We start from the raw sequence: 26,876 nt of genomic DNA on the forward strand, positions 1-26,876 counted from the left end.
GTTATTGGCACCAAAAACTTGGCCTGCTAGGAGGGTAACTGCTAAGACAGCTTTAGTAACATGACCCAACTCTGGTAAATCTGACTGTTTGATAGAGAGAGATTTTGGAGGGTTGTAGATTTTATTTTTCACTGAAGCATCAAAATGGCTGAACAGAGTATTATTGTAGCTACTGCAGAACTCATTATGGCATCTGGATTTTGACAAAGTTATTTTTCTCCTTGTGGTACTGGCAGTAAGAACAATAGTTCAGGGTTAATGCCTCTTTTACCTGCAAAGTGTTAAGAAGTTCACCTAGCCTAGCTGACACCTGACCAGAGGAACCAATGGGGGAACAAGATGTTTCAAAAAGACGGAGGGAAGTTTCCTTTGTTTAGAGTCAGTTTCAATTTCAGCCGGAGTGAAAAAGATCAAGGAACCAGCCTCTTATCAGAGTAGTAAGTTTTAGAAAAGAATAAATAGGTTTATGTTTATTTTCTTTTGTAATTTGTCTTTGTGCAATTAGGGGAATAATCAAATTTGGGTATTCTTGTGTGTACTAAGGTTTTTGCCCAGGGGAACATCCTGTGTTTTAAATCTGTTGTCTGTGAGATCAGCTTGTATGCTGTCTCCCAGAGGTTTTTTTTTTTCTTTTACCTTTCTTTTCTTTAATTAAAAGACTTCTTTTTAAGAACCTGATTGATTTTTTTCCCTGTTTGTTTAGATCCAAGGGGACTGGATCTGGACTCACCAGGGATTGGTGGGGGGGAAAGGGAGGGGGAAGGAGTAATTCTTCCTTGTTTTAAGATCCAAGGGTTTGGATCGGTGTTCACCAGGGAATTGGTGGAGGAGTCTCTCAAGGCTACCCAGGGAGGGAAAGGTTTTTGGGGGGGGAAAAGACAGAGTTTTCCAGATGACTCAGACATCTGGTGGTGGCAGCAAAACCAGATCTAAGCTGGTAATTAAGCTTAGGGCTTCTCATGCAGGTCCTCATATCTGTACTCTAAAGTCCAGTGTGGGGGTGAAACCTATGACACTACTATATTCAGAAAATAAGTCATAGTTAATGTAGGCAAAATGGAGGTACTACTGGAAGTTCAACTATAGTGTCTTAGGTGTTGTCTACACTAAAATCTTAAATTACATTATAACCTACATTAGATTGACTTAGAGCCACCGCAGTAATTACTGTGGTGGTGCATGTCCACACTACCCATGTTTGGGTCAGTGATGTGTGTCCTCACCCGGAGTGCTTCCACCAACCTCAAAGAGGCAGTGTGAGGAGCTGAAAGTCCAGTCTCTCAGCTCTGCTGGCAGCTCCCCACGGGCTCCTGGCGAGCTGCACCCCACCTCAGCGCCTCATTCCCCACTGGGAGCAAAGGAAGCCGCCTGGGGCTTCTCGCCTCCCAATTCCCTGCTAGGAGTGCGGGGGGGAGGGGAGAGGAAGGGAAGCCGCTCGTGGCTTCTTGCCCCCAGGAGCAGGATCCAGCTGCCTCGGTTTCTCAGCCCCTCCCTTCCCCCACTGGGAGCCAGGCAGCCTTGTCAATTTGACATGATAGCCAACAGCCAGGAGCAGGCACCCAGCCCCCCGGGGCTTCTTGCCCCAGCTTCCAGCTGGGAGCGGGCTCCAGCCGCCCAGCTTTCTTGTCAATTTCACACTCCCATCCCATTTCTGCTGGAGAAATGAAAGCCATGACAAGCGATCTAACAGCCCATGTAAGTAACAGAGTGTCTACACAGACACTGCGTCACCCTAGCTACACCATCATAATCCCTACACCTCTCGTGGAGGCGGAGTTATTATATCAGTGTTGTAGGGCATTTACATCGGCAGGACAAGGCTGTAGGGTAGACACTGACATGATTCAGTTGATGTAAGCTGCCTTACATCAACCTATCTGTGAAGTGTACACCAGGCCTTAGCTTCTAATGTAAGCTGTGAACCTCAGCCATAGTAGGAGGAAGAGGAGCATGTTTCAGCCTATAAAGAAACTGTTCACAAGGACCCACCACTACCACTTTCAGTGAAACACCTGGCGCTAATGTGCAGTCTACAGTTCTTACCCCCCAGGCAATAATTTAAACAGATGTCATTTGCTCTCATGGTGGCCTGGACTTGTTTCTGATGTAGCATTTTGAATTATTCGAAATGGTATTTAAGGCAACCATATATTAAAAACAGTATCTTTAAAAGGGCCCTTAGATAAGCAAGGATGGATAACACATCAAGATTTTCATAGGTTTCAACTATTAAAATGTATCAAGAAAATTAGAATTTTATTTATATTTGAGATGCTCCTTGTGATTTATGGAAGAAATTATACATATTCCAGATATCAGAGGGATAGCCGTGTTAGTCTGGATCTGTAAAAGCAGCAAAGAGTCCTGTGGCACCTTATAGACTAACAGACGTATTGGAGCATGAGCTTTCGTGAGTGAATACCCACTTCGTCATGCATCCGACGAAGTGGGTATTCACCCACAAAAGATCATGCTCCAATACGTCTGTTAGTCTATAAGGTGCCACAGGACTCTTTGCTGCTTTTACATATTCCAGAGAATATTTACAGACAAATTCCATCTTGAATCCCTTAATTTTTTCAGTGTTGCCTCATTTTCTTATCCTTATTTCTTCCATCTTTTTTCTTCTGATTTAACAAACTATATTCTTTTTCTTATGCTTTCCCCCTTCTTTTATTGCATGCTCACAACTCAGAGTTCACTTTGTACACATTAGCATATGAGTGGGGATTAATGTCAAAACTATCTCCACCTGAACCAGCAACTTTGCATACAATACTTTGGACTAGGGATAAAATACACTTAAAATGTCTTACTTTAAATAAAAGTCATGTGTACCTTTTTTCTTTTTCATTGGTTCACGGATATCTGGGGATGTTGGAACAGGAGACATATCCATTGGTTCAGACTCCTCGGTTGATACCTCCACTACAGTCTCTGTTATCACATCTGGCCTCATAGCAGCATGGATAAACTCTGGGGTTGACACACAAGGAGGGACAAAAACTTCCACTAAAGAAAAAAAATGCACCAGATAAAGTTTCTACCCAATTCCTTTATTATGTCATAAATCAAATTATTTACGGCAAAGAACCTGGAGGGGGCCCATGATTCAGGGACCAAATCATGCAAACTTTACATAATTTGTCACTCAGGAGCTCAATCCAGTCCACAAAACATGCATATACAAGTCAGTGGTGTTAGATATATAGCAAGGACAGGTATCTAAAAGTCCAATCCAGGTCTCACTGAAATCAGTAAGAATGTTGCTATTCACATCAGAGGGAGCAGCAACTTGTCTGAAGGGCAGAAATAAGTCTAGAGTCTTAAATAAACTGTTTGCTGCAAGATCAGTAACATTCTTAACATAGTAAGAAAACGTTCTACGATATTAAAAATAAGTGAAAGACAAATGGCTGCATTTTAAGTCAGATATGTTTAAGTACTTGTGAAACTTTCCACGATCCTCTTTAAAGCCCAAATTTAACTTTTTCAAAAATGGGTATGAGTAAAGATATGGCACTTTGATATTTACTGATGTTAATGGTCCACCAGCAGTTCTATCATACACTCCTATTTTCATAAGTTTATAACTTAGCCATGATTACAAATTCTACCATAGAACTCAACACACCATTAAGTTTAATCAAAATGTTACATACGCATATCGGAGAGTCCCCTCTGTCCCCACTTCAAAATATGAACTTGTTTAAAATGCAGCATATTAAAAAAAGAGATAAGCTTACAATTTTAGCTGTATTTTTGCACATGTATTTTAAAAATAGTTTTTAGGTGGATTTTTGAACACTGGTCATCTAAAACGTACACTCAGGCTTATAAGCATTTTTTGTTATTTATTAAAAGTAGCCAAATTACCTTTTTTCAGCTACTGGACACAAACTATTGTCCTCACTTGATTGATTTTCATGTACAACAGTGTAACATCACCATAGCACAGGTTGTATGCTACATTATATCACCCAACAAACTATATTATATAGTGTCTTCAAAGGAGCCATTATGGTTTACCTGGTTGGAAATCCATTTTTTTTTTAAATAAATACAGATTCAGCCAAGGAGCTATAACTGTTCTAAATAGGACTCTAGTAGAGTTAGAGGGCAACTATACATTTGTTACTATGTATACATATATTTACGCAATAGCTAAGAAAATTTCTCAAGCAAACATTAATATATAGCAAAACAACTCAGGAGAAACTTTTAATACTTAAATGCTATTACAGTTCTTGAAAAAGGGATAAATTTAGCTACTAAGAACTATGGCCCCAATCCCACAGAGACTCAAACATGTTCACAATTACACATGAGTAGCCCTACTGAAGGGAACAGGGCTAATCATGTGTAAAGTTGAGTACATGCTTATGTTTTTGCAGGATATTTTAATATTATGGATTGGATTTCAACGACAAAAACAAAATTCAAAGTTAAGTTGAAATGAATTAGTTATACTTTTGATATATACATATTTAAACAAAAAATATCCAAGCAGTATTAAATATTTTTTAAATGATTTTAGAATGGCCTAAATTGAAGGAACCAAAAAAATTCTCTCTCAACTTTTGAAAGTGGCTTCTTTCCCAGGCATTCAAGTAATTTCTACATTCACCAAGTACCCAAACTTTACAATGTGACCGATTCCCATTTGTCTGTATTACAGGTGGGGCTCAGAGCAATGCCTATTATTAAGGCTGCCCACACTTTCCAACTGTTTTCAGCTGCTTATAACTTTGCAAAACTCTAACAATTTGGGCTGAAATTTTGATGCCAGGTGTCAAGCTCAGGCTGAATTTTTTTGGAATATTTCAACCACAACAATTCATTCATTTCCAAAAATAAGGCTATGGGGAAATATGCTGTTTTGCCCATATAAAAAAAATCTGGCAACTTTTTTGTTTTCGTAGCTCCTGTGCCCACCCACTTTGGAAAAGCGACTTGAAATTTGGCAAGGGGTGAGGGAGGACTTTATGTCAAGGATGTGCCTTTTCTGTTCCTGTGAAAATACACTCGAGTTTGGCCAAGTTATAAGTTTCAATAATCATGGTTCACAAAACTCAGTAGATACTTGATAGAGCTTCACAGTTAAATTCCCTGAAGATTCCACCTGCACTGAGCGTGGGTTCTGGCAGGACTTTCCCTACAATTACAGCTGAGTTGTCCCTGGAACAGAGGTCACAGAATCTCTCTCTCCTGTGCACTCAATGCTCCCCCTGCTGGGCCCAGGCAGCATGGAGGAGGAAACTGCCCTATTTTTCTAGTGCAGAGGAGACAAGAGCCAGAACAAGAGGAGGGAGGGGAGTAGACTGAGAACAGGATCCTGGGAGCAGGGAGAGAGCAATCTTAATTAGGCCTCCATGTGCACAGGGATTATGATACAGTCTTTAATTATGACCACAAGCTATTTTTTCCACAAGATCAGTGCCTCATTCAGTTCACCAAATGGATGGTGCTCGTTTAATGAGCAGCTACTCAATATTTTGGTTCCAATTTATTGTTTAAATGAGTGATCTCATGCCTTACTTACATTATTCAAACCCAACTCTGAAAACAGAATTATCTTCGTGGGCTTTCCTATGGTACTCAGCATTATATGGAGTGCTTCACAGATATTAAATTTATTTTCACAACATCGCATAGAGATGAGGAAGTATGGTTATCCACATTTTACAGATGGGGAACTGAGGCACAGCAAGATTAAGGTCAAAAGTATCCACAAATTTTGGGTGCCCTAGGTGAGATGCCTAGGGCCTGATTTTTCAGAGTGCTTAGCATTATATAGCATTTTATATATTCAAAGCATAGCTTCTATACATGTGAGTTGCAGCTGTGGGAACTCGGTACTTCTGTACATCAGGCCCAAAGGTCGCAAGTCAGGCACCCAGAAAATAAGGAACACACAATTAGTGAATACCTGGGAAATGTTTGGTTAAAGTGATTCGCCTACCATCACAGAGGGAGGGACAGACTCCAATTATCTAGGGCAACATTCAACTGCCTTAACCATGAGATCATACTTTCATCTCCTACAATCCTCTGCCTCACTAGCTACACACCTTCCAACTTCTTCAACAAATGAGGCAGGAGTCCTACAGACAACAGACTCCTTCATTATACAACCCTGATTTATCTCCAGAGTAGGTCCGTCCTGTGGAAAAAAATAGTATGTGGTCATGTCATTAAAGACTGTATCATAATGTGTACACACAAGGGATCCAAATTAAAATGGCATAGGCAACCTACATTCTGGCATTACCTAACTTTTGAGTGCTTGACTTTGCAGCCTTACTAATGTTCTTTTAATGTAGTCTGTGTGATTGTGTAATTATACTAAGATACATGGGCAGCTACTTTTCAGAGGTGCTGAGAACCCACAGTTCCCACTGAGTTCAACAGGGGGTCTTCTGAAAATTAGACCCAAGGCTTCTGTGTATGATTTAGTCTCCTTTGTAATAAAATGGAAAAGTTAAACTGGAATTCTCTTTTAGGAATGTAACTTGGTTCTTTATCAGGCAAATTAGGGGTCATGCTCAGAACAATTTATGAAACAAACTAGAAACAAAGCTGACTGGTGTAAGTTTCATGTCTTCAATTTTTCACGCCCAAGAAAGTTTTATGTATACTTTAGCCTTTATAAAAGTGAAAAAATCATCATGTATCGCCACTGTGTGACTGAAGGGATAAACTATTTAAAAAGAGTCATGGACACTGAATGGACCGTGTCTAACCGAAAGCACTATTTACAATGGTTTTAGAATGACCTCAATGCTTTTGATCCTCAGCTCACTAGGATGAGAAAGTTTCTAGAAGTGAAACATTCCATCTGAAGGAAGAACTCACTGTCACTTCGTAAAAGTACCACCATGCCTATTGCTTTGCAGTGAAATAAGCATTAGGCAAAGACTTTTCAAAGCTATCTTACCATTAAAACTAACTAATATGCCAAGATCCTGCCTCAGAAGGGTGAAAATTGTTAGGAGTACCATATATATTCATTCATTAGCCCGTTCATTTATAAGCCAACCCCCCCCCCCACCCCAAGATGGTTAGGTAAAAATAGCAAAAACTGTATGACCCTTTCATAAGCCGACCCTATATTTCAGGGGTTGGCAAACTTTGGCTCCTGGCCCGTCACAGTAAGCTGGTAGCAGGCCGGGACGTTTTGTTTACTTGGAGCGTCTGCAGGCATGGAGCCCCTCAGCTCCCTGTGGCCACGGTTCGCCGTTCCCAGCCAATGGGAGCTGCGGGAAGTGTGAAGGGCTCCATGCCTGCAGACGCTCTAAGTAAACAAAACAACAATGTATTAGATATTCAATTCAATGATTCCATAGAGTTTAAAATGATCAAATTTTGGTGTAGACCCGTTTATAAGCCGACCCCCACTCTTTGATGCGTCACTTTTTTACCAAAAATATTCAGCTTATGAACGAGTATATATGGTATATCCCTTGCAGGACAGACACATCAAATAAAACCTCTCACAAACCTGGGGAACTAAGACAAATCAAACAATTGTTTTGAAATGAGAAAACAAATGTATTTAATGTCTTACAGTCCTCAATATAAGCAAGCTCCTTGTAAATCTGGTTATTAAATTAGTGAAGGGAGAAAGATCTTATACAATATGCAACTGTGGTTGACATACCAGGACTCCTGGCATCTCTCAAGCAGGTAGGAGACTCCATATGAAGCAAAGCCTCTGCAGCTTCAATTGTTTTATCTGTGCAGTGCACATTGCTGCCATGAACTGATGCTTCCACTGCAAAATAATACAAAACACAATCATACAAGGTTATTTATAAGAGGGTCACAGGTGCTGAAATACAACCACCTTACATGATTCAGCACACATTTGAATTGTGTTGTACAAGGTGAAACCCAAAAGAAATCTGACAGATGTATTACACCAAGGGCTTCATGCTAACAACAATAAAACATGTTTTAGGTAGATCAAAGACAACTAGAAACCAATTTCCCCACTTCTTAAACTGGATTTTAGTTAGTCAGTGAGAATACAGTTCCTGGTAGGTAACTAAGGGAATACAAGATAGGCCTTTGAGATTTGACTTCTGCCTTAATTTTAAACCAAAACAAACTGATTTTTAATAAAGGATGGTTGTAGATGAACCGTTGTCTATGGAAGGAGTTACTATTCAGACGCATCGCCAAGCATTGTCCCATTAAAGCCCAAGGGTCACCTAGTAATGTTTTCAGTTCATATAGGCAGAACAGGTAAACAACAAAAAATTTAGTTTGCATAACAGATCTGTCTGGTTCTATGTTCTATTACCTGACCTTAGCTATAACTTCACAGAGCTGGGGGTTAGCAGTTTTTTACTATGCAGCTTTATGCTCTTGAGTGAGAGCTGGGAAACGAGAACGAACTACTGAATATTTCACTTTCAACTTCAATCTTACAAACAGTAAATTATTAAATAAAAAGCTTTAAAATTAAATCTATCTGTAGCATACATTTCAAATTATAACTTGATACAGGACACATGTTAACATGAGCACAGCAACAGTATTTGTTCTAATAATAAGCAAGCTGAATTTTAAAATATCATTACATTCAAGGCCAATTCTCTACTCCTCTCCCTTGAATAAAGTTTTTAAAATCGGCAACTCCATAAACACCCGTTGCACATCATTGACACTCTCACCAAGGTACCCTGTCCCTCTCCTGTTACTCTTTCCATTTATGGAAATCTGCTCAAAGCTAAATCGTTCCTGCCAGGCAGCCAATGTCTGAGTGAATCTATCTTTAGAGTAAGCAGAGTCACCTATCTCCAGCGTCAGTGAACTAAAGAGGATTCAACTAGTAACTCTACTGGAACTTCAAGACACCTATCCAATTACTGAACATCCTGGTGAACAACTTGATATTGCTTAACTAAAAAGTAGGGAAAATACCCAAACCATGAACTATTATATCTGGTGCAGGAAAAATAAATTGTTCAGATATATACAAAGTCATGTGGTACGTTTTGGGGGCGGAGGAGGGGGGAGAGAGAGAGAGAGAATAAGGTCTCTTTCTAGCATGGTCTCCAGTTAATGTTAGTAAAAGGCAGGGACTGAGAAATTTACCAAACACCTACTTGCCAAAGGACTAAACATACTAGTCTAGAAGCTCATATAAGAAGGCATTATCAGCAAGGCCCTGGGTCAATGCAGTACTTTGATGAGAAACCTAGCTCCCCAATCAGCTGGCTACTGACATTTCTAAGAAAGACCTGACCCTGAACTCTAGTTATGAGCTTATCTTTTTGGAGTAGTAGGTGCCTGGTAAATTTGATGTTCCATCACTATACTATAGCAGCTGGAAAGAAGAGCCCACTCCAGAGCATCCAGATTGCTGTGAGTTGGAATAGTCTCCACTATTTACTCATCCCCCCCTCAACCTTAGCCTCCGTAAGAAGAGAAGGAAGGAATTCTCCAATACCCTCCCCACCTTCCCATGGCAGCTATTTTTGGATCCTCCTGTCTCTGCTGCTGCTCCTGCTAACATTTTCCCAAGCAGCAGCAACATGAAATTGATATGATTCTGACAGTTTCACTGATGTCCAGCATTTGGAAGAGCAGCAGTGAAAACTGACCAGTTTTGCACTGTCACTGATCCCAAATAACGCAAAAAAACCTCTAAGTAAAAGCTTCAATTATACAGAAGTTGACGACTCAGTCCCCTCACTCAATAGGTAAAACTTTCCACCAATCAGTCATAAGCAGAAATGCTATTCAGTCAACTAATTATAGAATTTCAATTCCACATCAGGTCTGGAAACTAAAAATGCCAAGTTATATCTAATGCCGTGTTGTAGTAATGTTGGTCCCAGGATACTAGTTATATTTTAGATAAAATAAACCCTAAAAAGTTTCCAAACAAAATTTCAAAATTATTCTGACACTTTCCCCCCATGGTCAGCTGTGAAATTTTCATTTTGTTTTAGTTTGCTTTTTCTTAGGAATTACTATTTGCAGTATTGCTAGTTAGCACCCTATACCTTTTCAAGATGTATTGTTCTATACATAAATGCATTATATGAATACAAAACAATTTTTGATGGATTTAAGTTCTAAGTAAACTAATTTATACTACTTCTAATTTAATAAAATTGTGTACATCTGTATAAATTTTACATCTGAAGTTGTCAGTCATTTTTTACAGGTGGTACTGGGTTCTGCTCTGCAGGTGAGGAGCACTTGGCCTTTCACAGGAGCAGAGGCACAAAAAATAGCTTCAAATCACCTTTGCACTTCCCCAGTACTGGGGCTGTCTGGGTGCCAGTATAGTCCCAGCTGTATGTAAGAGCAGGGGTTCTCAACCTTTTTCTTTCTGAGTCTCCTCCCCTCTCTGTCCTCCCCCCCCCAAAAAAAACCCAAACAAAAAATGCTATAAAAACTCCACGGCCCACCTGTGCCGCAACAACTGTTTTTCTGCATATCCAGTAAATTAAAAGCTGTATTAAGTGGATACACAGTTAAACACACACACACAAAATATTAACAAAAATATGGACAATAGAGGCACAAAAATAAACTGAAATTTTTTTTTATTTACTCTCTGAAACTTGTTGAGGGTGCTGATCAACAATTCTGTCAAGACGTGGGGGAGTATCTTTGACAAGCACATGCACAGGTCATGGTCCATCCTGGTTTGGTACTTTGTTTTCATTGATGTCATGGCTGAAAATCTGGCTTCACATAAGTAGATGGTATTAAAGGGGATCAAATTTTTCAGTGCTGCAGAAGAAGTAGTGATGTATTCATCAGAACACACACTGAAATGTCTCCAGCGGCATGTCTTTGAACCTGGTTCTGAGGGAGCTATCTGACGAAATGTCAATGATCTCTTCTAACAGTTTTGATGGCATGGAAATGGAAGTTTATCTTCAATGTTCTCACTGTAGCTCACGTGTATAGCGGCTTGTTCTGTTGTGAGTTCAGGAAAATAAGCATTAAATTTGTTAAGCAGACCAGACAGATGCGCTGCTAGCCGAGCTTTAATTACATCCAAGTCAATGTTTCGTTCCTGAATAAAAGATTGTAGGAGCTCAAATATATCAGTAGTGCTCCCACAAACTTTCCAGAGCTGTAATTGTCTTTTGAATGCCTCAATTCTTTCACGGTGGGCAATAAAATTAATGTTCCCACCTTGCAGTTTTATTTATCTTATTAATTGAGTACGTCTGTAAGGTAACCCAGTTTTGCCTGCCACGCGTCAGTTTTCAGCACTTTGGCAAGTTCAGGATTCTTATCTAAGAAAGTAAATAACTCTTCCTTGAGATTAAATATATGGGTAAGCATTCTGCCTCAAGATAGCCATCGTACCTCTGTATGCGTGACTAAGGAATGGTGCTCTGTACCCATCTCCTCACAAAGTGCAGCAAAACACCTGGAGTTTGGTGCTCTGGATTTAATAAAATTAATGAATGTTACCACTGTGTTCAGAACACTGTGAAAACTTGGTTCAATATCTTTTGCAGCAAGCACCTCTCGGTGTAGAAAGCAGTGTGTCCAAATAGCGCAAGATGCAACGGCTTTTATTTTTTGCACAACACCAGACTGCTTTCTGGTCATTGCTGTGGCTCCATCAGTGCAGACTTGGATGCAATTAGTTCAGCTGATTTCTGCTGAAATCATAAAATCATCTAACAGTTTGAAAATGACATCTGACTTTGTTGTTGTCTTGAGCTCTTTGCAAAACAAAACGTCTTCCTTTATTTTCTTATTCCACACATACACACACACACCCCGAACATAGGCAAGTAAATGGGACATCTTCTAAATGTCTGTGGATTCATCTAGTTGTACAGCAACATCACTGTCACGCAGCCAATCAATGCACTGTGAGACTGTCTTCTGCCATAGAAGTGATCCGTTGCTTGACAGTGTCATTTGACATCGGTAGTTTTGTCAGTACCTTGGCCTTCTCCTCTCCAAACACCTCCTTTGTTATTTCAATAGCACATGACATTATCAAAGTCTCAGCAATTGTTTGTGATTTTTTTGTTTTAGCAATTTTCTGCGCTACTATGAAGGATAACATTAAAAACCTTTTTATCCACAGTAGTTATGGATTTCGCTACTGTTTTAGTACCACACAGTTCCTTCGCCTTTCGCTTATTCTTATATATTTCATGCTTTGAAATTAAATGTCTCTGTAATTTGGAGGGCTTTTCAAACATTCATTGGACAGTACCTGTGCAAAAATAACACACAGCAGGAGGTACATCTCCACGTCAAGAATAAAACCAAAATTCAAATAGCTGTCTTTGTATTTCCTAAATTTTGCAAAGCTAATAGCTTTATGTTTCTTACTCAAATCACCTCCTCTGTGTTCTTCAGCCCTAATGGTAGCTGAACACGTTGAAGGAAGTTCAGTATTATCACTCTGTGGGTTTTGTTGTTTTGAAGCTGATGGTCAAATTAAAAATGTATCCATATTTCATATATATTGTTTACGTTTACAACAATTTTCCCTATCCTGTGTAATTTGTCCTGCTCCCGCTGAAACAGATCCTTTACACCAGATAAATGGAGTTACGTAATGCACAAGGCCCGTGTTAAGACTCACTGGGCCCAGGGCAGAAGCAAACTGGAGTGACCCATGCATGCTGGTCTCTGGAGGCGGAGCAAGCACTGGATGAGAAGGCACTGAGGCTGACCTACAGGCGGGGTTGCTCCCATCCCCGGGACTGAGGGGAAGCCTGAGCCCCACCTCCCATGGTTGAAGCCAGGGCATCGGTTTTGGACTCAACCCAATGTCTACTGTCATTAAATAATTACTGTCTGACCTTTCCCACTGTCTTATCACCTCCCACATAAATTCCCCAAACCAAAAATTAAAATTGATAAAAATGCTTAAAAATTAACACAGAGTTGAAATTATAAAAAAAATAAAAATTTAATTCTGCCAACCCTAAGTACACTATTTTTTTAAACTCCTCTCATCTTCCTTTGCACACGTACTATGTGTGTAAAATTCTGTAACATACTTAAGTAATCATATAAAAACATCAGACCAAACATTACAATGTCTCCGTCTTGACGGACAAAAAGGGTGTGTTTTTCAATCATCTTAGTTTAATCAAGTTAGCTTAAGATGATCTAAAAGCCCTTTTAAACGTTCATTAAGACAGAGGCCATCACCTTTAAAGCCATGTTAGCTAGCCATGTTCTCCCCTAGGCTTCAACACAGCCATCTAGCACAGCTTCAAAAGTGTTAGTCTGCCTAAAGAGCATTAAGAGGGCTTTTCAAACATGCTAAGTTAATATAACTGTTAATATAACACAACTGCGGGGAGAAAAAAAAATCACCGTATATGGTAATTTTCATTTCTTAATGCCAAACATGTACGTTGTGCTTGATCTCTTAGAGGCACAGCCTGGGGGGGGAGAGGTGCTTTTTGTCCTCCCTCTCCCAGGCATTTCTGGGGAGTTGAAGCAGCCCTTATCATAATTTAGATAGCTCTGAGGATCAGTCTCAATTACAGCAATGTGTCTCTTCTTTGGCACAGGCTTGTGAGAGGTCCCAGGATGGCAGCCTTATGGCGATGTTCCACAGCTCCTGTGCTGGAGGAATCCTTCCCTGCCTGGTATCATTTTAGAGCCCCTTTACATCTCTCCAGTCCCTTTTACACCTAGACCAGTTTTGTCAAACTCTATTCTGGAAATTCTTTTAAATTCCCAAAATTGTAGCATGTCTGGCAGGAACAGAACCTGGTAAAGCTTTGTGACAGAAAGGGGAACTAGAAGAGATATCCTGGAGATTTAATTGGGGAGAAGACTAACTTTGCCAGAACTGCCATTGCTGCCAAGACAGCAGATGAGACAAATAAGCCAAGTTGGCTGACCTTGAAGACACCAAGAGATCTGGGTTATAAAGTAGAGCAGGTCATTAGACTGCACTCCTCACCACCACCACCTTTTTATCATGTCACCAGGTAAAGGAGGTGAAGGGAAGAAAAGGGCTGCCCCAATAAAATCCAAAACCAGTCAAAAACAAAACAAAACACTCTCACAGTGAAATATAATCCAGAAGGCGCTTCACAGCAAATGCCTTTCAACAATACTGAATGACTGTCTGGGCTAGCCTACTTTTATTACGTTAGAAACCTCCATTCTCTCAACACCTATCATTATAATACATAAGCACTATACCATAGTAAGAATCTCCTTTTACTTGATTAGAAAAAAATTAATTCTTTACATTTTTTAACATACATGCATAGGTACCCATTCAGTCCAAATGGAAATATTTTTATAACTATACTACTCACTTGCAAGTCTGAAAAACTCAATGTAATAAATATTAATTGTACTGATTAATCAATTCAATCAAACCCTAACTCTGATACCTTAAAAAAAATTGCCTATGAATGAATTACCACTTTCCCAAAGGAGGCAAAATAATTCACTCATGTGGAGATAAATTTTGCAAAACTGGGTAACAGAATCAGAGGAAATGACACTTACCTATTTGGAACAGTTAAAAACTAACATGACGCTCACATTCCATTCTTTAAACCAAGTTTTATCTTACTACATACATGAAACAACTTGATTCTCTGGCATCTTTTAGACAGTTTATAAAATGATGGCATCTATTAATCTAAAATTAATTCCTCTTAAAAAAAAAGTTATGAACAATCCAAATACAACGTGCCGAGTGGCTCTTTCTAATCCCCTGATCACTAGTTGGATTTGCTATAGGCACCTGGAGAGTTAACAGAGTAAAGAAATCAGGAGAGTTTTAATTATTAAAAAGAAGTACGTACGTCAGTGTTTCTGTTCACTATTACCTAAATGTCTTCTTATTTCATTTCCATCTTTCTAAACAAACATTATGCACAGCAAATTATACAAGGCTCTCAACAGCTGTTATAAAACACCAAACTTGGTAATTAAATCTGACAGTGCTGTGCTTCAGCATTACAGAGCAGAATACTGGCATCGTATCAAGTTTTAAAACTGAGAGCATTGTTACAAATAAAATATAATATAGTAACAAAATGAGCAAAAGCAAATAGAAATAAAGCCTGGGGTTTTTTTAAGGCTAGTTTAAAAAAACCAACAATTATGCAACAGTTCCCTTCCTGTCTTTTTATCTTGATAGCTATCATTATCAACATTACAAGGTCAACATTTAACTGCAACAGCTGATTTACAATACCTTATTTAATACCATGTGGCAACTAGTGCAATACTTTAGTGAAGAATTCATAATTCCAAGCACTGAAAATGGACAAATACATGAATGGCAAATGTATTCTAAATGATTTCATAAAGGTCTACAGAAGAACATTATTTTATTTCAATATTTCACATAAAAAGGAAAACAAAATGTTAGTATTTAAATCATAATTTAATTAAATAGCTAAACTGTCTCTACATGTATTCATTTAATACTCAGGAACTTTCAGAACACAATATGCCCACTTGCTGAAAGCAATTTTAGACTATTGGGTGGTTCTTGATGGAAATTTGTTCAGAAGTCCAAAGGGCAGTTTATTTGTAGAACATTTGGAATTCTACTACTCTGAATTAACTATTTAAGATTATCATCTGAAAAATACTTCAGAGTGATACTGAATTCACTTCAGAAAAACAAAATTGAATAGTAGAAACAAGAATAAATGTTTCCAAACACTAATTTTTGTACAGATATTAGCAAATTATCAGGCCAGCATTGAGAGAAATATTTTGCTCTTATGACCACAAATATTTTTTTTTAATTTTAAGATCAATTCATACCACCAAAGATCAGGATGAACTTGACCCTTGCCACTTTTGGGGTGCAATGGAAGATTCGTCTTTGCCCAGGCCTTCGACTAGCCATAGACTAGCTAGAAATTTTTGCTCTCAGAAACACATATTAGAAGACTTCCTGAAAAAGAAAAGCCAAAGCACTAAAGAGTGCAATCCCTTAGGATAAAGGATTGCTTTTCCTAAACCAATTTGACATAATGTAGATACATTAAAATAAGTAGATAAATATGGTGTCTACATACTGCGGTGATGGGCATACTAGCATTGTACAGACAGCCATTTCCAACACCGCAATATGAGTATCAAGTAGTTAAAGGGTAGCTAAAGACAGATGTTGTGCCCACCACATCTGCTAAGTAAGGAAATACCTTGCAAACATCTAGGCCTATTCTACTCTAAAGAAAATAAACCAGTGAAAGGTCCTAGCACATTTGTAGAACACTTTATCTCCACATACAAAAATACCCCAGACAGTCTACCAAGATCTGGTTTAAGAGACTTTTTAGCGGGCTTAATAAAGCCAGTCAAAATCACCTGGCTGCTACTATGATGCACACAAACTAAAGGATTCAGCTAATGCTCCCACTACTGTCCCAGTGGCTTTGTGAAACCCACCAGAATGCACTACTTCTGGGAGCTCAGCTAGGATGAATACCCAGCAGGCATTGAAAAATAAACTGTTTAGGACAGTCAGTGCTTGTGTAAATGTAAGGCAAAATTTATATTCAAGATGGCTAGTGTGAACACACTGTTTATGCTTAAACTGATTCAGTTACAAACAGTTCAATTATCTAGTGAAGAAAAGGTCTTAGGGCCACATCCAACTCACCCTATTCACCTTCATAAGTCCCACTGAAGTCATTCGGCCTACTCTACTTGCCTAAGGCAACAAGGATTTAATCTTCAAATTGCATCTTTCTAAATGATCTAATATCATTAACAGCACTAAATTTAAATACACCAATAGTGTTGATCAGGCAATCCTATCCGTACTATTTTTTGTATTCTCTTGGCATGCTTAAGATGATTTAGACTTCAGTTGTCCCTATTTTCATACTCTTTTTTTCACTAGTGAAAACTGTGATGACCATGCAGATTTAACCAAATTTGGGTAATTTTATGTAGAATATTTTGGTTTGAAAGGGGCAAGTTCTGTTGGCAGATGAGCTGCATTTTTCCCTGCATTTTCTTCTTTTTCTTTTAACTCCTATTGGGGTGTCTATTGGTTTTGACTGACGGTGCTTTTTATTTATTATAAATCCAAACACAAATAATGCTCTTTTAAAAATCTGAATTTTAAGAAGTTAAATGAAATAAACAAGCTCATCTTAAATAGTCTGAAGTGTGTGCTGGGGGCAGGACAGAAGGGGAGTTCTGTGTACAATAGAAGATACCTGTTTTCACCAAAAACATTTTAATATTCCTTTAGTACACTGATAGATGACAGAACATTTACATATCAAATGCATCCCTTGTAGTTGTTTCCCAAAGTAAACAGTAACAATTATTAAATAACATTTTAAAAAATTCAAATTAATGTTCAACTGGTCAGAATCTGATTGAACTACATGGTGGTGTCCAATTCAAATGCAAAACTCCAGAGACTTCCATCCTGCAATCCATCCTCCATTGACTGCCTTCAGTATTAAATACTACGCTTCTATGAAACCTTCACTGTAACTACTCATATGAGTAAGGGCAGCAGAATTGTATCCTTAAGTTGTAAAGGAAGGACAATGAAGAGAGAGCATGTCAAACCAACCTAATTGCCTTCTCTGACAAGGTTAATGGCCTAGTAGTGGATGAGGGGAAGCAGGAGATGTTATATGTCTTGATTTTAGTTAAACTTTTGGCATTCTCATAAGCAAACTAGGGAAAAGCAATGTAGATGAAATTACTAGAAGGTGGATATACAACTTGTTGAAAGACCGTACTCAAAGAGTAGCTATCAATGGTTTGCTGTCAAACTGGGAAGGCGTATCTAGTGGGGTCCCACAGGGGTCAGTCCTAGGCCTGGTACTATTCAATATTTTCATTAACGACGTGGATAATGGAGTGGAGAATGTGTGTATAAAATTTTCAGATGACACCAAACTTGGAGAGGTTGCAAGCACTTTGCAGGACAGGATCAGAATTCAAAATAACCTGACAAATTGAAGAATTGGTCTGAAATCAACAAGATGAAGTTCAATGACAAAGGAAACTTCACAACTACAAAATGTGTGTGTCCAATTCTAGGCACCATACTTTAGGAAAAATGCATATAAACTGGAGAGACCAGAAAAGAGCAACAAAAACAATAAAAAGTTGACAACTTGACCTATGAGGAAAGGTTAAAAACTGGGCATGTTTAGTCTTGAGAAAAGACTGAGGGGGAACCTGAGAACTATCTTCAAATACATTAAGGGCTGCTATAAAGACAATTGTGATAAATTGTTCACTAGGTCCACTGAAGATAGGACAAAAAGCAATGGGCTTAATCTGCAGCAACAGAAATTTAGGTTAGATATTGGGAAAATTTTTGTAACTGCAAGGGCAGTTAAGCTCTAGAATAAGTTTCGAAGGGAGGTTGTGGAATCCCCATCGATTGAAGTTTTGAAAAACAAGTTGGACAAACACCTGAGAAAGTGATGGTCTAGATTTACTTGGTCCAGCCACAGTGCAAGGAACTGGACTTGATGACTTCTCGAGGTCCTATCCAGCCCAACACTTCTATGATTCTGTACCCGATGATGAACTTGGCAGTAAAATGTTTATACTGTATCCCAGCTTTAGTTTATTCTTAAAATGCTAATGAACATGGATTAATCTTTGTTTTCCAATATTTCTAAATACACTTCCAGAATGTTTTTGTATGGTCTTTTGTATGGTTTTTGTATGCCCGGTTTTGTTGTCATTCATGAAATGTGTTCCAGAAGGCATGCAACACTGTAAAAATGATTTAATTTTAAGTCAAAATTTGTACAATTTACAGTTTAATAAAAAAAACAGGGCACATTATGTGGATTTATGCCTGACTTTGTATACATTTAACAGCATTCCAGACAGGTGTGAAGTCTCCAGTCTCAATACTCTAACAGCAGATTCTGTCTATACATCAGGGTTTACAGATAAGGAGCGGTTATGAGAATGAAGAAGAGAAGTATTAATACTGTACCTCTACAGACATGCAAATAGAAATCTCTATAAAAATAAATTGTAATTAAAAGCACATTAGCATTCTGCAGCTGGTTGTAAAGATAATTCCTTGGGACAGTGGTTCTCAATTTTTTTCCATTCTGGGGCTCTTTCTATATACAAGGACACTGCCTTCCCATTGCTTCCCAAGTTCTCCAACCCATCTGCCTGGGACCCCGTTCTCATTTAACAATATTGGAAGGGCAATGTCACAACTCTATAACACCTGTTTGTGACATACATATACACACAGGTTGAGAACGCATTATTTTGAAAAATTATAACACTGCTGTATTTATAATTATTTGGAAACAAAAAAGTAATAATTTCACTCGGGTTCTCTGTCAACCGATGCAGGTCCAACCATTTTTTTCTCTATTCTCCTCACCTCACTGAATATACAGGATGGTGGCTTCATTGTGTGATGACCAAATGGAATTTCCATGGGATATGCTTTAGTTGAGCTACATAAGAATTCCTCTCAGTGGTCTGAAGATGTTGCTTCATTACATTCCCCGTCTTTTTTTTTTCTCTTCTCCCTCAAGAGCCACAAGAATCTATGCCTTCTATACAGTTGGGGGTGAATAAAGGTGAGAATACAGGGTTCTGGGCCAGGAGGGGACCCGCTTGGACTCAGAATTTGTATCCAAGGGAGTACCCACCACCATCCTCCATAAAAAGTGGGAAGCAGGATAAGAATGGCAGCAAGAATTCTGATTTACTGTACAGCATCCTTTGGTTGAAATGAATGTGATCTCCTTATTCCATCACTGCAGGTGGGATGGCAAAAACTCATATTTTAATCCCAGGGATGTTAAGGAGACACCTTTCAGTTGGGCTGGACTATGATAGAGAGAGACTTCAGTTTGCAAGTTTCTCTGTTAATGTCCCTGTAGAAGCGTGTTTTGTATGTTTGTGTAGTACACCATGCCCAATGTTTTCCATTAAGTTCAGTCTGCTGCAGACCACCGTAGCCCCTGCCGCACATATACCCTGCTGAGGGGCGTGGCGGGAAGGTCGAGCCTTCCTTCCGGGCCGCGGTAGGAGGGTGCTGAGGCAGGAGTCCCACGCGCGCTGCTGGAGTAGCGGAGCTGCCTGCTGCAGTCAGCGCCTGAAGCATGGGTACATGCACCCACACCCGGGCCGGGCCCGCTCACGCCGGCTCCAGGCGGGGGAGGGGCAGGCAGAAAGCACTCCCACCCCACGAGGAGACTGCCCGCTTCTCTGGCCGGGGTGACGCGGAACTGCCCCCGCGGCCCGGCAGGGAGACGGCTTCCAGACAGCGGCGCAGGCCCTGTCCCAACCGCGCTCCCCCAGCACTCAGCCATCCCCACACCGCGGCAACCCCCATCCCCCCACTTCCGTGTTTACAATCCTCTTCCCTCCAATTCCAAGCGCGCATTGTCAGCGCCACGGGGAGCTGCCACTCACCCTCCTATCCCGCTCGCATTGGTCCGGCCGGGCCGAGCCCCGCCTCCAAAGACCTCAGCGTTCTGATTCCGAACGTCCCCGGTAGTTGATTGGTGAACTGGGCTCTCACTCCCCCCGCGCTCGGGCCCCTGAGGGTGCTCGGCGCTTCCGCTATGGGGTTTTGTGGGGGAGGGGGAGATTGACTTTCCTTTATCACCCCCGTGCACTGCCCCCCCAGGCCGCACACGTGGGCCGGGCAATCTCCCTGCAGCTCCCGAGCCTGTCCCGCCTCAGCACCACAGCTCCCAGCCCCTGCGAGAGGGGAATTTAAAGGGCACGGGAACAACGGGCTCAGGGTACTACACCCCCCGGGCCGCACGAAGCCCGCCAGTCCGGGGAACGGGGCAACTCTGTCCCCACCCCGACCAATGCAGGGAGAGAACGAGTGTTTGCACGGGGAAGCGGCTGCCCACGGCCTCTCTGCTCAGACAGCGTGGCGGTGGCGGCAGCGGCGGGAGGAGGGGCGGCAGGGAGGGAGGAGAACGGACAATCCCACACACTTCCTGGTTCTCTCCCCAGCAGCACAACCCCCACAAAACTCCGCTGCCCGCCTCGACACAACTTCCCCGGCGGCGGAGGCTCCCCTCTGCAGGGACAGGTGCCCGCCGACCTGCTGCCCAGCCCCATGCCAGCCAGGTTGCTACCCAAGGTGATCACTTCCTGATTTGTCCTCCACGGCTTCAGCGCTGTAGCCGCCCCCGGCCCAAAGGGTGCGCAGCTGCTCCCGCAGCCTCCGGCGCGCACCCCCTGGGCGGAGAGGAAACTTGTGCGGGGCACCTACCGGCTCGGATGAGCAGGTCGAGCTGGTTCGTGGGCCCCTCATGCAGAGAAGTCGCCATGTTTATGGTGCTGGAGCGGCTTCACATTGACTCGCAGGGAGCGCAGAGCGGGCGGGCTCGGACACACGCAGCCCCAGCGCGGGGCGGGCACACGGCGCGGATCCTTCCGCACACCGAGCGGCCCGCCAGGCAGCCCAGCGCGGGTCACCCCCACAACACAACGCGGCAGCGGGGGAGCGCTTCCTCCAGCACAGCACACGCGATCCTTCCGCCGCCAGCCTCAGACAGGAAGTGGCGGGCTGCCACTCACAGCAGCAACCCAGAGCAAGCGGCGGAGCCCGCGGCGCGGGAGGGGGCTAGGGCAGGCCAGGAAACAGACACCTGCGGCTGGGGAGGAGACAGGGGAGCGGCACGGCTGCTGGTTGCACCGCGTAGCTAATGCTGTGCCCGGTTCCTCTCGGCAGGCTCCGGCAGCCCGGGACGGGTCCCAGCATTGCCTTTGCTAACGCTGCAGTCGCGGCAGAGGAGCCGTGCACAGCTCGCCGTTGCCCCTGTGCAGAAGGCAGGACTCCGCACTAACGCGGCGGCCCTGCCTTGGGTGGCTGCAGACTGCGGGTAGCGGAGGCTCGGGCCCATTGCACTGCCCCCTTCTCAGCTCAGTTGGGAGCAGGCAGGTGAGCGAGACTCTTCTTCAAACGTCCCCGCTGCCAGCGAGGTGGCACCTGCTCGGGACGGAGGGGGCCAACGGCGGGTTCCCGTGCCGGGAGAAGCGAGTCCGGGGCCGGCAGGAAGGATCGCGCGGAATGGCAGTAGGCTCTTCTCACCCGTGCTGTCAGCGAAGCGGCTTTGCTCAAGCAACGCATCATCCTCCGGGGAATCTAGCTTTTATATGAAGGGGAGGGAGCTTCGTCCCGTAACGTGTCCAGGGTCTGTCTCTCCATTCCTCCTGGGGCACAAGCTCCTCGAGTTGGAGATCATGAGAAAGGCTTCCCAAATGTCCGCAGCCCAGAATCATGTAGACATATGAAAATCAGTCGCAGGCTTAAACTGCAATCTTCCGGCACTGCGTTGTTGCCTGTGTCCACTCCAAGTAGTTTAACAAAGAAACTTTGCAAGAGATTGGTTTATTGGTCGATTGGTAGAGCTTTATCGACTGCCATGGATGTATTCAAAAAACACTAAACTGTCCCTCAACTATAGCCCAAACTGCTAAACTCTGTTTACCTTCACCTTTGACTCAGCCACAATAGTTGACTATTTCAAGAGAACTGGGATTATATTATAATTCACTGTTGTCTCACACTTCATAAATATGCTGTTATTTTTTCAGATTTGGCAGAAATATTTTTTTCTGGACCAGCTCTGTGAAGTCCATCTCTAAGACTTGTTGGTAGAAGATGTGCCAAGGTATAGCATTTCTCCCACTGCATGTAAAATTCCTCTACCTGGCAATAATTCAATCATAGCATCTATTTAAGATTCTGATTACTGAGAGAGACCAGAGCTACACTGAAGACTCCAACAGCTTTACATCCTTCCCTCTAGGAATTGTGAAAAGTTCCAAGTCTTGTCCTAGGCAAACTCCAGGTCTTTATTTAGGCAAATGAAAGGCAGCCACTGTGCATTCAGTTTTCTATGAGAAAGATATGCAAACATGGGCTGTCAACCAAATAATGGCATGAATCTTTTTTAGGAAATTTTAACACTTCCCACCAAATCAGGTTAAACCTCACAGCAAATGACCCGTCCTTATATCAGATTAGCAACTGTAGGCACTTTGATCCAAGTAGTGTGATTCTACTCAAAGAACACTCCGTTTTTAAATATCTAAAGAACAGCTTACTTAGTGGCAAAGTCTAGCCTTTCACTGACTGACATGAAAGGAAGTACCTACAGAAGTGATATTCAGAGAATTTCTATCCTTTGTTTATTGATAAGAGTCCACCTATAAACTATAATGTAATCTAGCTGAAATTGAAACAGTGTGTACTTGGAGCAGTTATCAACATCAGCAAAATTATGCTGTATATTGAAGTTTTTACAACAGTATCTCACATAGGGCTTGGCTACACTTACAAATTTGCAGCGCTGCAGCAGGGTGTGAAAACACACCCTCTCCAGCGCTGCAAATTGCGGCGCTGCAAAGCGCCAGTGTGGTCAAAGCCCCAGCGCTGGGAGCGCGGCTCCCAGTGCTGTACGTTATTCCCCACAGGGAGGTGAAGTACGGACAGCGCTGGGAGAGCTCTCTCCCAGCGCTGGCGCTTTGACTACACTTAGCTCTTCAAAGCGCTGCCGCGGCAGCGCTACCGCGGCAGCGCTTTGAAGTGCTAAGTGTAGCCGCAGCCTTTGACTGTAAAAGTACCCTAGTGGGTACATGTACTATATCCACTGCACTGGGACTTTTCAGAAGGAATCTTTATCTAGACATGGGGTTCTCAACCTTTTTCTTTCTGAGGCCCCCCACAACATGCTATAAGAACGCCAGGGTGCTGGGGCGACTCAGGCATAGGCATAGTTTTGGGTGGGTAGGTGCCAGTGGGACTTAAGCCAGCTCTGCATGGCAGGATCTGTGAAGGGAGCACCAATTCTCCCTGACTCATCTCAGCAGGCCACCTGCCTGGCGGGGGAGGGGCAAGAGAAACCAAAAATTATAACTCAAAAGGTGGGGAGCTCACCTCAAAAAGTTTGAAAAAAGCTTAGGCTACAGGGAGAGGGATAGCTAGGGGCTGTGTACAGGCAGGGGGTTAGCTCAGGGTGCAAGGAAGGAGGTGGGTAGGGGCTGTGTGCAGGCAGGGGGGGGGTAGTTCAGGGTGCAGGGAAAGGAGTAGCTAAGGGCTGTGGGGGGGGCAGGGAGGTAGCAGCTAGGCTAGGGGCTGTGTGCAGGCAGGGTAGCTAGGGACTGTGGGGGCGGGGGGAGAGTCTGGAGTTGCTCCAGGACTGCCCTGCTCTTGCACTGTAGTTTGTGGGGGAGGAAGCAACAGCCCATGTGCCCCCGCCACTCTGCCCATGGACTCAGGGCTTCTGCCCAATAAGGAGCACTGGGGCTCGTGGCTCCAGGATTCAGCCCCGCAGAGGATACCAGGGATTGGAGCTTCAGCCCCACGGGAGATGCTGGGGCTCAAGCTCTGGGGGCCTGTGGCCCCCCTGAAAGGGTTCACAAACCCCCAGTTAAGAACCGCTGATCTAGACTATGTTTTTTCTCAAAGCAGCTTCTTTCATACATCTGCCAGCTACACAGGACCCCATCATGTGTAGGGTAAATGTCCTCCTATGACTTCCCTTAACTTTTTTAGAAGGGGTCTCTCTCTTCCTTCTTTCAAGTGTTGTGGGTTTTTTTAAATATAGCAGTCACATCAGCCAGAAAGTTCTAGAAATTCCATTCATAGAGCCTCAGTTTTGCCTTTTTCATGCTGACAAAGCGATTAGAAGGATGAACCCGTCCAAGTCAGTTCAACATCTCAAATCACCCGCAATAGCATCATAATCCTTTTATTCCAAACCACAATGTTTGAGGGGAAAACTGTCACAACTGGAACTGAAAGTTTAGATTTTTTTTTGATTTTTTTTTTAAACACTAAAGTGTTTAGGAAATTTAGCTCATCAGAGTTTGTATACTGGCAATGAGGGATCTAGATACTGAAGACCTTTTGTTCATCCATCAGATGCCATGACTCACACAAGGCAAACAGCTTCTCTTCTGCACATAGATTATCTATAACAGGGGTCCGCAACTTTTCAAAAGTGGTGTGCTGAGTCTTCATTTATTCACTCTAATTTAAGGTTCTGTATGCCAGTAATACATTTTAACGTTTTTAGAAGGTCTCTTTCTATAAGTCTATAATATATAACAAAACTATTGTTGTATGTAAAGTAAATAAGGCTTTTAAAATGTTTAAGAAGCTTCATTTAAAATGAAATTAAAATGCAGAGCCCCCTGGACTGGTGGCCAGGACCCGGGCAGTGTGAGTGCCACTGAAAATCAGCTCGCGTGCTGACTTTGGCACCCGTGCCTACCCCTGATCTATATAGTAGAGGTATTTGAGGTGGACACATCCCCTTAGCAAGCAACCTGCAATACAGCCACATGGTCCTTCATAAAACACTTGTTGAGATGCAGCCCTCCTCAGGACAGGAGGATATTGCACACTCTAGTGTAGTGGTTCTCAAACTTTTGTACTGGTGACCCCTTTCACATAGCAAGCCTTTGAGTGTAACCCCCCCTTATATATTAAAAAACACTTTTTTATATATTTAACAACATTATAAATTCTGGAGGTGAAGCGGGGTTTGGAGTGGAGGCTGATAGTTCGCAACCCCCCATTTAATAACCTCACCACCCCCAAAGGGTCCCGACCCCCAGTTTGAGAACTCCTGCTCTAGTGTCTCACTCACTCCACCAGGAGAGCCTACATGCATTGTTTCTTTCAATTTTCGGATATGTATTAGAAAGGAAAACAATTTAACCTGTTTACACGACGCTGCAAACCTTTCTGTGCTGAAGAGCAGGAAAATGGGCATGCCTACAGAAACGTCCTGTCTTCAATTAGTGACGGCCACATCTATGACAACTCTGAAGAAATAATTATTTAGTAGCTAAGTCAATAACAGTTCACATTCCCAATGTGCTATACGTATATTCATAGATTAGTATTAATATTTGACTCTTAAGAACTTCAGAGTAGTAGAAAGAGCTGGGAAATCATATGACCAAGATAATCTCTTTCTCCCTATAAGTAGAGACCTTGTGGTTTTTATATGCCTGTTACAATCATCACTTATGCAGGGTCCAGAAACCTGTACAGCCCTCTTGATTAAGGGCCACTTTTATACAAGCAGTCCACCAAGCCTGAACATGCCAACAGCTCTGAATTCTACTCTAAGCCTCTAGGATGCTCAAGGAGCTAGCAGTCCTGCTAGGTCCTATCTTCTAGTAAAACACGTCCCTCTAGGTCTAAGCCTCTTACTACTGAAGCTGAGCCATCACCTTCTCATCTGTGTGGAAGGAAAAGATCCAGGGCAGATATGGAAAACAATGCTCATGTACAAGAGCAGTACAGAGCATATAGCAGAAGCAGCCCGATGATACACTTTATGTTCCATATGCTGTCCATGCAAGTAAAATTCCAGTTATGCCAAAACTACAAGTTTGAAGAAATGTCCACTTAAAGCTTGAACCCACGACAGACCACTCCTGGAAGGTGGATTTACATCAAGTTACGTGCCAAGTAGTGCTTACACAATGAGAATACACTTATTCTCCTGTGTCTGAATACTATCTTCCATAAACAGGAAAAGTAACTCTTCAGATAACAATTCTCTTATAAGATGCACTGCCTAAATTCTAGCCCCATCTATTATGATGCAGTGTAGCAAGACTTCATTGGGGCACAAGCCGGTGTGGACTAAAACTTTCACATGATAAAGCCCTGTGATTTCAACTCAGCCTGGCTGCTTACCAGAACACTCTTTCCATTACATGTCCAGTTAGAATTTAGAACACTAATATATTCATGTAGTTAGATCTAGAGACAAACAGGGTTCACAGATAGCACCAGTTCAGCTATCTTACATATGAATGGCCATACTGGGTCAGACCCAAGGTCCATCGACCTCAGTATCCTGTTTTCTGACCGCAGCTAATACCAGGTGCTTCAGAGGGAATTAACA

The 26,876-nt window shown here is 42.2% G+C and overlaps 1 protein-coding gene across 5 annotated transcripts in view; it reads right to left on the minus strand.

Annotated features, from left to right (window-relative positions):
• Positions 1–26,876, minus strand: part of ELF2 (E74 like ETS transcription factor 2) — a 60,372-nt gene that overhangs the window by 11,777 nt on the left and 21,719 nt on the right. For 3 of the 5 annotated variants that reach the window (XM_045019153.1, XM_045019154.1, XM_045019155.1), the window contains exons 4-5: positions 7,661–7,774; positions 2,839–3,012 (exon numbers count right to left, since the gene is read on the minus strand). In XM_045019153.1, the coding sequence (XP_044875088.1) occupies positions 2,839–3,012; positions 7,661–7,774 (288 nt within the window). Of the gene's footprint in view, positions 1–2,838; positions 3,013–6,071; positions 6,092–7,660; positions 7,775–21,211; positions 21,490–26,876 lie in introns of those variants that run through there. The other 2 variants (XM_045019156.1, XM_045019157.1) reach the window with 2 other exon arrangements.

Source organism: Mauremys mutica, chromosome 5 (genome assembly GCF_020497125.1).
Source record: "Mauremys mutica isolate MM-2020 ecotype Southern chromosome 5, ASM2049712v1, whole genome shotgun sequence".
Taxonomy (NCBI): domain Eukaryota; kingdom Metazoa; phylum Chordata; order Testudines; family Geoemydidae; genus Mauremys; species Mauremys mutica.